At 48.5% G+C, this 13,340-nt stretch overlaps 1 protein-coding gene across 11 annotated transcripts in view; it reads right to left on the bottom strand.

The window, feature by feature from the left end:
• ATF6 (activating transcription factor 6) overlaps positions 1-13,340 on the bottom strand; it is a 170,411-nt gene that overhangs the window by 13,562 nt on the left and 143,509 nt on the right. For all 11 annotated transcript variants that reach the window (XM_080647276.1, XM_080647281.1, XM_080647278.1 and 8 more), the window contains one exon: positions 12,982-13,066. In XM_080647276.1, the coding sequence (XP_080503402.1) occupies positions 12,982-13,066 (85 nt within the window). The remainder of the gene's footprint in view (positions 1-12,981; positions 13,067-13,340) is intronic.

Raw genomic sequence — 13,340 nt, 5'->3', positions numbered from 1 at the left:
ACAGTCAACGTTCATCTCCCAGGGTACCAACTGATATTATTACCAAGATTCTATCATCTATCACATTCTTCTAATTTTTTGTTGTAGTTAATCCTCATCTGAGGATATTTTTCCATTGATTTTTAGAGAGAATGGAAGGAAGGGAGACAGAGAGAAAAATCTGTAATAATAAAAGGGTAATATGCAAATCGATCGAACGACCCAACAGCAGAACGACCATCCGGATGACCTTCCAGATGACCACACTATGACATGCACTGGCGCCAGGCCAGCCAAGGCGGGTGCGATGCGATTCGTCGGGAGGCCCCGCCATCACCCCATGATCGCCCTGCAGAGGGAGGTCCAGGCCATCCTCAGTGGGGCGATCGATGGGGGGGCTCCATGATTAATCGTCCCAAAGAGGGAGGCCCAGGCCACTGGCCAGCGACGCTGTGGCAGGTGTGCGGGGCCGGCCAGCACTTGCCCCACAGAGGGAGGCCCAGGCCAGACAAGTGATCGCACTCCACGCCTGTTGTCCACAGAGGGAGGCAACCAGTGGCGGGGGGGGGGGGGGGGGGCAGTGCCACACAGATGGCAAGCAATGGCAGGGGCGGGGCCAGCTGCCGGCAGCCAGGGGAAGGAATGCCCTGATAGGCCCTGATTGCCAGCCAGGCCTAGGCTGAAGGACACCGCCCGCCCTCCCCCGCCCCCATGCACGCATTTTGTGCACCAGGCCTCTACTATAGATATAAGAGAGACACAAATTGGCTGTCTCCTGCATGTGCCCGACCAGGCCAGGGATCGAACCTGCAACTGAGGTATGCGCCCTTCCATCCACAGGCAGTGCTCTGTCCCCTGGGCAAAGCTGGCTAGGGCCTGTTCTCCTAATGTTTGATCCTATACCATAAGCATCGGGTTTGTAACTACCAGGACCTAACTGATCTCTCTTTTAAAAGTCAAGCAGCATGTTGTTGGCTTTTCTGGGGTAGAACTAACCCACCACTGATGGCCCAGGCCCACCTGGTAATTCAGCCTCCATGGGGCTGAGCCACAGGATCTAAGGACTAAGCCAAGTTTTACCCAAATTCTACAGACAACCACAGTCAGACTCTGCCCCTTAGCGACTCTCTTCTCCCAGAAAACTGCCGACGCCACTCAGGCCTGCGTGCCCCGTCAGCAGGTGTGGGTGCTGCGCCGCGTGCGCAGTCACACAGCTAACAGAGCAGGGCGTCTTTGAGAGAAAACTTCTTTTTCTCAAATGTCTACTGGCCTTTCTCCTTTTCAGTTGGAAGGTCAGCGTGGGATTCTCCCGCTGCTTTTGGCCGCGAGTCTGAACTCAGACCACCATCCCATCTGCAAAAGCAAACTAACACATGGTTTCGGGAGAAGATTCCCTTCACTCGATGGTGTGGATGCAACTACACAACACTGAAATGGAATGCACTTCAATGAGACACAGCGTTGTGAATACGTTTAAGGAAGCAGCTGACCTGGCCTTTAGGAGAAACGGGTTTGTAAGAGCAAAGACACAATGTCCGGCACAAGCCTCCGTCCCCAGCAGGGCGGCTCCATTCTCCGCCGCCGCCCGGCTTAGCCGCTCCCACTAAACAGGAGCTCCATTGCTCCTAAGTTCTTCTCCGTCTTCTTTACATGGAGATGACGTGGAGATAAACGATAACTGCTGTGTGGCCTTGAAGTCGTTTGTTCACCTACTTGGGCCCTTAGTAAACAACAGGGCGGACCCACTACAGCTCATTTTATTTCCTCCTCGGGGCCACCCTGCTGCGCACGCATGCGTGGGAAGAGCAGCTGCTGTCGGGTGCTCCCTCCCTGATGGAGGGCTCCACGCAGGAGCTGCCATTTAAAATCTCCTCCGGGCTCTGTTTTGCTGAATTATTTATCAAGACTGAAAGGAAATGAGCAGTTCAGACTCCATCAGACAAAGAAAGACCTCCTTGCAGCTCACTAACCTGTTCTCAATCCTCTATGACACAAAGAAATTAAATAATACAGAGAATGCAGAAGGAAGAACCGTCCATTACAAAACTACACTGGAGAGCCGAGTGGTGTGACTAGTGTCTCCTCATGGCATCAGCTTCACCACCATGTCCTACTCTCTTAGCTACCTCTTCTGTAGACATCTTTCCGGCTCAAAGCCAGACACTGACCTGGGAATCGAATTTACTTTCCTAAAACAGGAAGGTCAAGTCCCTCTTCCCAAATAGCCTCTCCAGGGTCCTACACACACCAGCTGCTCAATAAAGTCTGACTTCACACCCTCCAGCAGCCTCTCCACATTCTACAGGCTCCCCTACGTCAGAGGGGAGCAAACCCACAACTCGCTTTTCTTTCCAAGTCACGTGGAACTTTTAACCAAAAATGGCAGAAAAGATACTGTAGTCACCTGTGCCCAGTGCTCCCGCGCGCTGCTCAGGGTGAACCGCTGGTGCCAGAGCTGCCTCCCAAACTCTCTGGGCCTATAACCTGTCCTCTCCAGATCGTAAAGGACATAATTTACACTCTAAAACGTCAAGTTCATATGCCTAATAAGCCAGAGACCCGCCTCTGGGTCTCGGAGGGTTCTGTAGTCAGCTTTTACATGGGTTCTCCTTTAAGAGCAATTGCTGGAAAGGACATTAACCATTTCAGTTTACTCTTTACTGTGAATTTCCAACCCCAGCAACGCGGAGAGAAAGACAGCCCAGCACACAGGCCATGACTTCACATTCGCAAAGATGAGACGGAACTGAGCTTGCCGGCTATTTTAATCACATAAAGAATTAAAATAGCAAAATATTCAAGTGACACAAAGTAATGACCGAGTGAGGTTTACCCTCCTCCTGTCCCTCCACAACACTGCCCGTCGGAGCCGAGCCCCGGATGCCGAGGACTGGCGCAGCTGTATGGCAGGGACCCGGCGCACAAGACCCACCTTACGCTCTGCAATATCCGCACATCTGTCTTTAACGACATAATTGATGGGAACATGTTTTACACGTGTGTGTAGCCCTGGCTCCTGCTATACGTGTAAATGGCACCGGTTACTCTGAGCTTCGATGTCTCCCCTGTGACGTGGAGACACAGGGCTGACAGACATCAGCGTGGCATCCCGGAGCCCACAGCCACGTGTCTTGGAGAGAGGACATCACACACGCCTGGAGGGCACAAGGACATCTGTGCAGCAAGGCAACGGTCACGCCACGATGGGGTGGTGGCATCACCACTGCTCACGTTTGTCAGAACCCCTCCACTGTCACACCGAGCAGCCTGGAGGCTTCCTGTGCACGAGCCGGCACCTCGCCGGTGGCCCTCCAGCACAGGCTGTCACCAGGGACAAGGGGGCTGCTAGGGCTGGGGCCCGCGGAGGCTTGACAAGCAGAGGCAACGCAGGACCTGCCCGGATCCTGAACCCTCCCCAAAGCCGAGAGAGTCTGAGGGCAGCTGTGGAACCGGATGATGCCTGCGCAGTACGCTGTGCTGTGTCAATGTTACGCTCTTTAAAGGGCGGCCACGTTGCTGTGCGTGTGCAGGAGAACATCCCTTTTTTAGGAGACATGTATTCATGTGATTAGGGGGTCGTGTCAGATGTCTGTAATCTACTCTCAAATGGTTAAACACATGAGTGTTGAGAGAGAAGCAGGTAAAGACGAAGCAAATGTGGAGAAATGTTCACAAGAGTGAGGTCCAGGCGGAGGGCCTGCAGATACTCCCTCTACTTGTCTTCCAACTGTTCTGCTGATTTGACATTTTAGAAATAAAAACTGGAGGACCGAAAAAAAGAAGGAATCATCAACCATGTCAACCTGTTGAGGGGTCAGGTGAAGGGAACACAGACATGGCCTCTGGCTTTGGCAAGAAATTAGCCAGCAGTGACCCCTTTGCAAGAGCCTTTCAGGGGAATGAAGGGTAAATGCAGAGCGGAGTGGGCTGGGCAGGAGGGCAGCAAAGGGGGCGATGCAAGCGGCTCCTCGGGGCTCCGCTGTGCTGCGCAGAGGAGAAAGGCCAGCGCCAGTGTCCTCCACCGAGCTGAGCGACTGCTGACGGGTCCCACAGGGGCCAGGACGGTGGGCTCCCAGGAAGGAGTCTCCTCAGAGGATGGCGGTGATGACAACAGCCTTTAACCTGGAGACAGCTGGCACTGCCCGACGCATCGTCACCCTGAACTCACAGCAACTCTGAGGCAGGTGCTGCTCATGCCTCCTCTGCAACCGAGGAAGCTGGGCCCGCGGACAGAGGCTCCCCCAGGAGCAGGGACACTCCCCCCAGCAGCAGGGAGACTCCCCCCAGCAGCAGGGACACTCCCCCAGCAGCAGGGAGACTCCCCCCAACAGCAGGGAGACTCCCCCCAGCAGCAGGGAGACTCCCCCCAGCAGCAGGGACACTCCCCCCAGCAGCAGGGACACTCCCCCCAGGAGCAGGGACACTCCCCCAGCAGCAGGGAGACTCCCCCAGCAGCAGGGAGACTCCCCCCAGCAGCAGGGAGACTCCCCCCAGCAGCAGGGACACTCCCCCCAGCAGCAGGGAGACTCCCCCAGGAGCAGGGACACTCCCCCAGCAGCAGGGAGACTCCCCCAGCAGCAGGGAGACTCCCCCCAGGAGCAGGGACACTCCCCCCAGCAGCAGGGACACTCCCCCCAGCAGCAGGGACACTCCCCCCAGCAGCAGGGACACTCCCCCCAGCAGCAGGGACACTCCCCCCAGCAGCAGGGACACTCCCCCCAGCAGCAGGGACACTCCCCCCAGCAGCAGGGACACTCCCCCAGCAGCAGGGACACTCCCCCAGCAGCAGGGACACTCCCCCAGCAGCAGGGAGACTCCCCCCAGGAGCAGGGAGACTCCCCCCAGCAGCAGGGACACTCCCCCCAGCAGCAGGGACACTCCCCCCAGCAGCAGGGACACTCCCCCCAGGAGCAGGGACACTCCCCCAGCAGCAGGGACACTCCCCCCAGCAGCAGGGACACTCCCCCCAGCAGCAGGGACACTCCCCCCAGCAGCAGGGACACTCTCCCCAGCAGCAGGGACACTCCCCCCAGCAGCAGGGACACTCCCCCCAGGAGCAGGGAGACTCCCCCCAGCAGCAGGGACACTCCCCCAGCAGCAGGGACACTCCCCCCAGCAGCAGGGACACTCCCCCCAGCAGCAGGGACACTCCCCCAGCAGCAGGGACACTCCCCCCAGCAGCAGGGACACTCCCCCAGCAGCAGGGACACTCCCCCCAGCAGCAGGGACACTCCCCCAGCAGCAGGGACACTCCCCCCAGCAGCAGGGACACTCCCCCAGCAGCAGGGTGGCTGCGGTGCGGACGGGGCGGAGGGCGGCGGCGGGCAGGTGGAGATGAGGAGAGGAGGAGGGGGTTCCGGCAGGACTGGGTGCTCCTTGGGTTAATGGTCACAGACCAGAAGTGACTCCAGCAACTTCCAGCCGCAGAAAGGACGGCTGGTTCAGCTACGGTGCGATTTTTACAGACAAGTGGGACCTAAGAGAAAAGGAGCCGGCGGATGGGGGGCAGGAGGGACATGGAGTCTAGCTGGTAAGGAGGCAGGCATGGAGGCCACTGAGGGTGCGATGGACACAGACAAGGTGGAAGGGTCAGAGGACAGAGGTCGCGAGGACAGGAGTAGCTGGAGGGGTGACAGGGAGAGAGAAGGAGCAGTCTGAGTGGAGATGGCAAAGGCAGTGCGCTCCTGGGGGACCCTGGGGGCAGAGGCCGCTGATGCAGAGTGAAAGGTGAGTCCTCCACGTGGCACAGAGCCGCCCAAGCCGCAGGGGGTGGGGGGGGAGCAGGGCAGGCAGAGCACAGCAACCAGGAAGGGCCAGGGTAGGTCACACACGACCTATTAATGCTATCAATATCAAATTCACCAGTGCTACAGGCTAACTGCACACAGGCTTCCAAGGTTTGGTGCGCAGTCATCCAACCAGGAAGGACCAGGGTAGGTCACACACGAGGCCGTGAGGGGCCGTGGGGGCGGGGGGCTAAGCGGAGGCGCAGTAGGCAGGACGCTGCCCTCCCTCCACGGCTCAGGGGACCTCAGTGGAAGAAAGTCAGGCTCTAAGGTGAGAAGCAGCCTCAGTTAGAGTGAGAGGGACATGTGGTGTGCCCGTAACCAGTAATTCCTGAATGTGAATCTTGATGTTCCTAATAATTTACTATATCCTAAAACACAAAAACAAAACCATTTACAAAGAAATCCAAACCAGATTAAAAAGGAAATGATCCTCCAACAATTATACTTTCAAACCCATGAAAGGCTCATTTTCAAAAATGAGTCCCCTGGCCAGACACACAGATATTCCGGCGCGCAGCCGCAGGGAGCTCGCTGGCCGCGGGCCCCACTCACACAGGGCCCAGCCAGAACCACGGGGCCCATGCGCTGCCTGGTGGCGGGGAGGACGCCAGCCTTTCTGAGCACAACCTGGCCGCACGGGGAGCCGGGCACCTCTGGGGTGAGAACGAGGGCACTTCTTCCCTGAGCTGCTGCGGGAGCGACATGCCCGTGAACAGAGGAGACGCTCAGAGCTGCGCCTTTCCTGAAGGAAGACGGGCTCCCAAGGTCGTTCTCCATGTCTGTGTAAGAGCAAGCAGACGGTGTGATTCCTTACTTTACGTCTATCAAGGTGGCACTCACATGGCTAGTGAGCTGTCTGTATGCAGCTCACTGGAAACTCCCAGCCCTCTATAGTCTGACATGTACGGTGGACGTCTAAGACGTGTCCCCTGAGACTAAATTTCATTGCACTTTATCGAGAACCCGATGTGTTGTGTAGATGTATTTGATGGTTTAACCAGGACCATCAAGAAGGAAGGTCTGGTCAGCCCAAGGCTCTCATTCTCGCCCTCCTCAGCCCAGGGGCCTCCTGCACTGGCCACCGAGCCCAGGCCTCCGGCAGTGCTGTCCACCGCTGTCCTTGGAGCCCAGCACAACGTGTCCGAGAAGCAGGGGGTCAGCGACACACTCTCTCCCTCACAACACCCCTGACACTGGGAGGAAGACAGTCCTCTTCCATGAGGAGCCCAGCGTGAAGTAATCTCTCCTTCACACAATTTCTCTAAGGCTTTTTATATTCCTATGGGACTTTTGTTCTGGAGTAGAGATGTCTGTTTGTCTTATTTTCCCTTCTCGAGTACAATAAGCAAGTACACTCCGCCTTAACATCTTTGGATAGTCCTACAGTGTTTCAGTATGACATGTTTTTAATACCCAGTCCTAGAGAACAAAATGCAATATAACGCTATCAATACCAAATTCATCAGTGCTACAGGCTAACTGCACAGGCTTCCGAGGTTTGGTGCGCAGTCATGCCACCATTTACAGAACGCGGGGCACTGCTCTGAGGCCCAACCCCACTTGCAAGCCCCGCTCACGGCCTCTTACTTGGCACGCACACCAGAGAGGCCCAGCAACAAGCTTACAGCAGTCAAGATGCTGACTTCTCCGAGCTGACAAATAAAAGAGAATGAGTCTTTCTTTTTAAAATACAGTAATTTTAGACAACGGCGGCACCCCAGGAACAGCTGCGAGCCCCAGAACAACGCTCCCCAACTGGCGCAAGCACACGGGTTCAGAGGAGCTCTACACTCCACCACGGAAAGGTCAGATTTCGCCTGGGATAAGGAGAGAGAGAACTACATAACCAGACACCCAGAGAAGAGAGACCATGGGGAGACAAAGAAGCAGCCCGCATATGAAAGAAAAGCAGGCATCACCAGAAAAGGAAGTAAACGAAATGGAAGCAAGCAACCTTCCAGAAAAAGAATTCAGAGAAATGGTCATAAGGTGGCTGAAAAGAATGGAAGACAAATTCGACAATATGAGCAAGAACCAAGAGGAAATGAAGAAGAACCAAGAAGAAATGAAAAATGACATCGCTGCTGTAAAGAACTCAATAGAAAGCATCAAGAGTAGACTAGAAGAAGCAGAGGACCGCATCAGTGAGCTAGAAGACAAGATGGAAAAAAATACCCAAGAAAAGCAACTTCTAGAAAAAAAAATTAAAAGGCAGGAGGAGAGTCTAAGGGAACTTTGGGACAACACGAAACAAAACAACATCCGCATAATAGGGGTTCCAGAAGGAAAGGAAGCTGAGCAAGGAATAGAAAACCTCTTTGAAGAAATAATGACAGAAAATTTCCCAGATATAGGGAAGAAAAAACCCACACAAATCCAAGAAGCTCACAGAGTCCCAAGCAAAATGAACCCCAAAAGACCGACGCCAAGGCACATTATAATTAAATTGGCAAACACCAACGACAAAGTAAGAATCTTAAAAGCAGCAAGAGAGAGACAGAAAGTTACATACAAAGGAACCCCCATCAGACTAGCAACTGATTTCTCAACAGAAACTCATCAGGCCAGAAGGGAATGGAATGAAATATACAAAGTCATGCAAAGGAAGGGGCTGAATCCAAGAATACTGTACCCAGCAAGGCTGTCAATCAAAATTGAAGGTGAAATCAGGAGCTTCACAGACAAAAAAGGACTAAGGGAATTTATTACCACCAAACCAGCAATGCAAGAAATGCTAAAGGGTCTACTGTAAAAAAAAAAAAAAGAAGAAAGAAAGAAAGAAAGAAACAGGAAGCGAAGAAGTAACACAGGGGTAAAGAATAGGAATGGCGACAAATAAGTACCTATCAATAATAACTTTAAATGTAAATGGATTAAATGCCCCAATCAAAAGACATAGGGTAACAGATTGGATAAGAAAACACGACCCATATATCTGCTGTCTACAAGAAACCCACCTCAGAAAAAAAGACGCACACAGACTGAGGGTGAAGGGATGGAAAAAGGTTTTCCAGGCAAATGGAACTGAAAAAAAAGCTGGGGTAGCAATACTTATTTCTGACAAATTAGATCTCAAACTGAAGGACATAACAAGAGATAAGGAAGGCCATTTCATAATACTAAAGGGAGCAATCCAACAAGAAGAAATAACTCTGGTAAACATATATGCACCCAATACAGGAGCACCCAAATACATAAAAAAACTCCTGGAAGATATCAAGGGAGACATTGACAGCAATACAATCATAGTAGGAGACTTTAATACCCCACTATCACCATTGGACAAATCCTCTAAACAAAACATCAGCAAAGAAACATCAATCCTAAATGACTCACTAGACCAGATGGAATTAATTGACATCTTCAGAACATTTCACCCCAAAGCCACAGAATATACATTCTTCTCAAGCGCACATGGGTCATTTTCAAAGATAGACCATATGTTGGGACATAGGCAAAGTCTCTTCAAATTCAAGAAGATAGAAATCATATCAAGCATCTTCTCAGACCACAGTGGCATAAAACTGGAAATCAACTACAATAAAAACAACCCAAAGAAATCAAACACATGGAGACTAAACAGCATGCTATTAAACCATGACTGGGTTACCAGAGAGATCAAAGAAGAAATAAAAAACATCATGACAACAAATGACAATGAAAACACTACAATCCAAAATCTATGGGACACAGCGAAAGCAGTCTTGAGAGGGAAGTTCATAGCTCTACAAGCCTACTGCAAAAAACAAGAAACAGGGGTAATAAATTACCTAACCCAACAACTCAAAGAGTTAGAAAAAGAGCAACAAGAAAAGCCCAGTGTAAGCAGAAGGAAGGAAATAATAAAGATCAGAGCACAGATAAACGACATAGAGACCAAAGAAACAATACAAAAGATCAACAAAACCAAGAGCTGGTTCTTTGAAAGGATAAACAAGATTGATGAACCTCTAGCCAGGCTCACCAAGAAGCAAAGGGAGAGGACCCAAATAAACAAGATCAGAAATGAAAGAGGTGAAATAACAACAGATCCCGCCGAAATACAAAGGATTGTTAAAAAATACTACGAACAACTCTATTCCAACAAACTGGACAACCTGGAGGAAATGGACATATTCCTAGAAAAATATAACCTTCCAAAACTCAATCAGGAAGAATCTAAACAGCTCAACATGCCAGTAACTATGGAAGAAATTGAAGCAGTCATCAAAGAGCTTCCGGCAAACAAAAGCCCGGGGCCAGACGGCTTCACTGGAGAGTTCTACCAAACATTCAAGGAAGAACTAAAACCTATCCTCCTCAGACTATTCCAAAAAATTCAAGAGGAAGGAACACTTCCAAGCTCCTTCTATGAAGCCAGCATCACCCTAATACCAAAACCAGATAAAGACAACACAATGAAAGAGAATTACAGGCCAATATCCCTCATGAATGTAGATGCCAAAATCCTCAACAAAATTCTAGCAAATAGGATCCAGCAGTACATCAGAAAGATCATACACCATGACCAAGTAGGGTTTATCCCAGGAATGCAAGGATGGTTCAATATCCGCAAATCAATAAATGTGATACATCACATAAACAAATTGAGAGATAAAAATCACATAGTCATATCAATTGATGCAGAAAAAGCATTTGACAAAATCCAACACCCTTTCTTGATAAAAACTCTCAACAAGGTGGGAATAGAAGGATCATACCTCAACATCATAAAAGCTATATATGATAAACCCACAGCTAACATCATACTCAATGGGCAAAAACTAAAACCATTTCCCCTAAGAACAGGAACAAGACAGGGATGCCCACTCTCACCACTCCTGTTTGACATAGTACTGGAAGTATTAGCCACTGCAATTAGACAAGAAGAAGAAATAAAAGGCATCCAAATTGGAAAAGAAGAAGTAAAGCTGTCCTTATTTGCAGATGACATGATATTGTACATAAAAAACCCGAAAGACTCCATCAAAAAACTAACAGACTTAATAAATGAATTTGGCAATGTAGCAGGATACAAAATTAACACCAAGAAATCTATGGCATTTCTATACACCAACAATGAACTTACAGAAAGAGAGACTAAAAAAGCAATCCCATTTTCCATCGCACCAAAAAAATTAAGATACTTAGGAATAAACCTAACCAAGGAGGTAAAAGACCTATATGCGGAAAACTACAGGACACTGAAAAAAGAGATAGAGGAAGATGTAAACAGATGGAAGAACATACCATGTTCATGGATTGGTAGAATCAACATCATTAAAATGTCCATACTACCCAAAGCAATCTATAGATTCAATGCACTCCCCATTAAAATACCAACAGCGTATTTCACAGACCTAGAAAGAACTCTCCAAAAATTCATCTGGAATAAAAAAAGACCCCGAATAGCCACAGCAATCCTGAGAAAGAAGAATAAAGTAGGAGGGATCTCAATACCAGATTTCAAGCTGTATTACAAAGCCACTGTCATCAAAACAGCCTGGTACTGGCACAAGAACAGACATATAGATCAATGGAACAGAATAGAGAATCCAGATATCGACCCAAACCAATATGCGCATTTAATATTTGACAAAGGAGGCATGAACATACAATGGAGTCAAGACAGTCTCTTTAATAAATGGTGTTGGGAAAATTGGACAGATACATGCAAAAAAATGAAACTAGATCACCAACTTACACCATACACAAAAATAAACTCAAAATGGGTACAGGACTTAGACATAAGACGGGAAACCATAAAAATACTAGAGGAATCCACAGGCAGCAAAATCTCAGACATATGCCAAAAGAACTTTTTCAGTGATACTGCCCCTAGGGCAATGGAAGCCAAACAGAAAATAAACAAATGGGACTACATCAAAATAAAAAGCTTTTGCACAGCAAAAGAAACCATCAACAAAACAACAAGAAACCCCACTGTATGGGAGAACATATTTGCAAATGGTATCACTGATAAAGGTTTAATTTCCAACATCTACAGGCAGCTTATACAACTTAATAAAAGGAAGATAAATGATCCAATAAAAAAATGGGCAACGGACCTAAATAGAAGCTTTTCGAAAGAAGACAGAAGGAAGGCCAAGAGACACATGAAAACATGCTCAAAGTCACTAATTATCCGAGAGATGCAAATCAAAACAACAATGCGATACCATCTCACACCTGTCAGAATGGCTATCATCAACAAATCAACAAACGACAAGTGTTGGCGAGGATGCGGAGAAAAAGGAACCCTCGTGCACTGCTGGTGGGAATGCAGACTGGTGCAGCCACTGTGGAGAACAGTATGGAGTTTCCTCAAAAAACTGAAAATGGAACTCCCATTTGACCCAGTAATCCCACTCCTAGGAATATATCCTAAGAAACCAGAAACACCAATCAGAAAGGATATATGCACCCCTATGTTCATAGCAGCACAATTTACAATAGCTAAGATTTGGAAACAGCCTAGGTGCCCATCAGCAGATGACTGGATCAGAAAACTATGGTACATCTACACAATGGAATACTATGCTGCCGTAAAAAAGAAGGAATTACTACCATTTGTAGGCACTTGGATGGAATTAGAGAACATTATGCTAAGTGAAATAAGCCAGTCAATGAAAGAAAAATACCACATGATCCCACTCATTTGGGGATAATGAAAAACATTATAAACTGATGAACAAAAAGATAGTTACAGAGGCAGTAAAGCATCAAACAGACTGTCAAATTACAGTGGTAAGGTTAGGGAGAGGTGGGGGAAATAAGAGATCAACTGAAGGACTTATATGCATGTATATAAGAGTAACCAACGGATGCAAAACTTTGGGGGGTGAGGGCATGTATGGGAGTGGGGTGGGGGTGGGGGGCAATGGTAAGATATGTACACATATAATACCTTAATAAAAATTTGAAAAAAAAAAAAAAAAAAGAAAAAAAAAAAATAAAATAAAAAAAAAATAAAAAAAGTACTTTAAAAAAAAAAAAATAAATAAAATAAAATAAAATAAAATACAGTAATTTTAAAAGTAACTTCAAATCTTTTCACTTTTAAAAGGAGTATAAAATTTTAAAAATAGTACTTTGTGAAAATAGTGGGAAATGTTTCAAAATTAATGCATGAATATATACCCAACCAACTGACCCTTTTACATTTCTTTTAGTTAATTCAGAGAATCGCAGTTAAACAAAGCAATCTCGTTCGTAAACCAAAAGGTCACCTTACCGTTGATGTTTATGGCCGGCAATACAATGGACATCTTTGGTCTGGTGGTCTTGTTATGAGTGGTCGCTGGTAGCAGCAGGTGATCCTGAGATTAACAGAGAACAATCTGTTAAATGTAACAATTGGCTTAACTCGGGAACAGGCCATAGCGAGCGTGTCTAAGACGCCAATGTTCAGTGGGATCATAAAAAATGGCAATTTTTAGTTGAATTTGGCCTAGAGTTATCTATCCAACAGAGTCATTTTCAAACTGTTTTTAAAGAAGAGAAACATTTCCCCCAAAAAACTTCAGTTCCCAAATTATACCCAAGAGACGGAAGCAGGGCAGGGGCCTGGCCACGTCGCGCGGCCTCGTCTGT

This window comes from Plecotus auritus (genome assembly GCF_963455305.1).
Source record: "Plecotus auritus genome assembly, chromosome: 12".
Lineage (NCBI taxonomy): Eukaryota > Metazoa > Chordata > Mammalia > Chiroptera > Vespertilionidae > Plecotus > Plecotus auritus.
The sequence above is the reverse complement of the archived record's forward strand: the minus strand, read 5'-3'. Positions and strand labels throughout refer to the sequence as shown.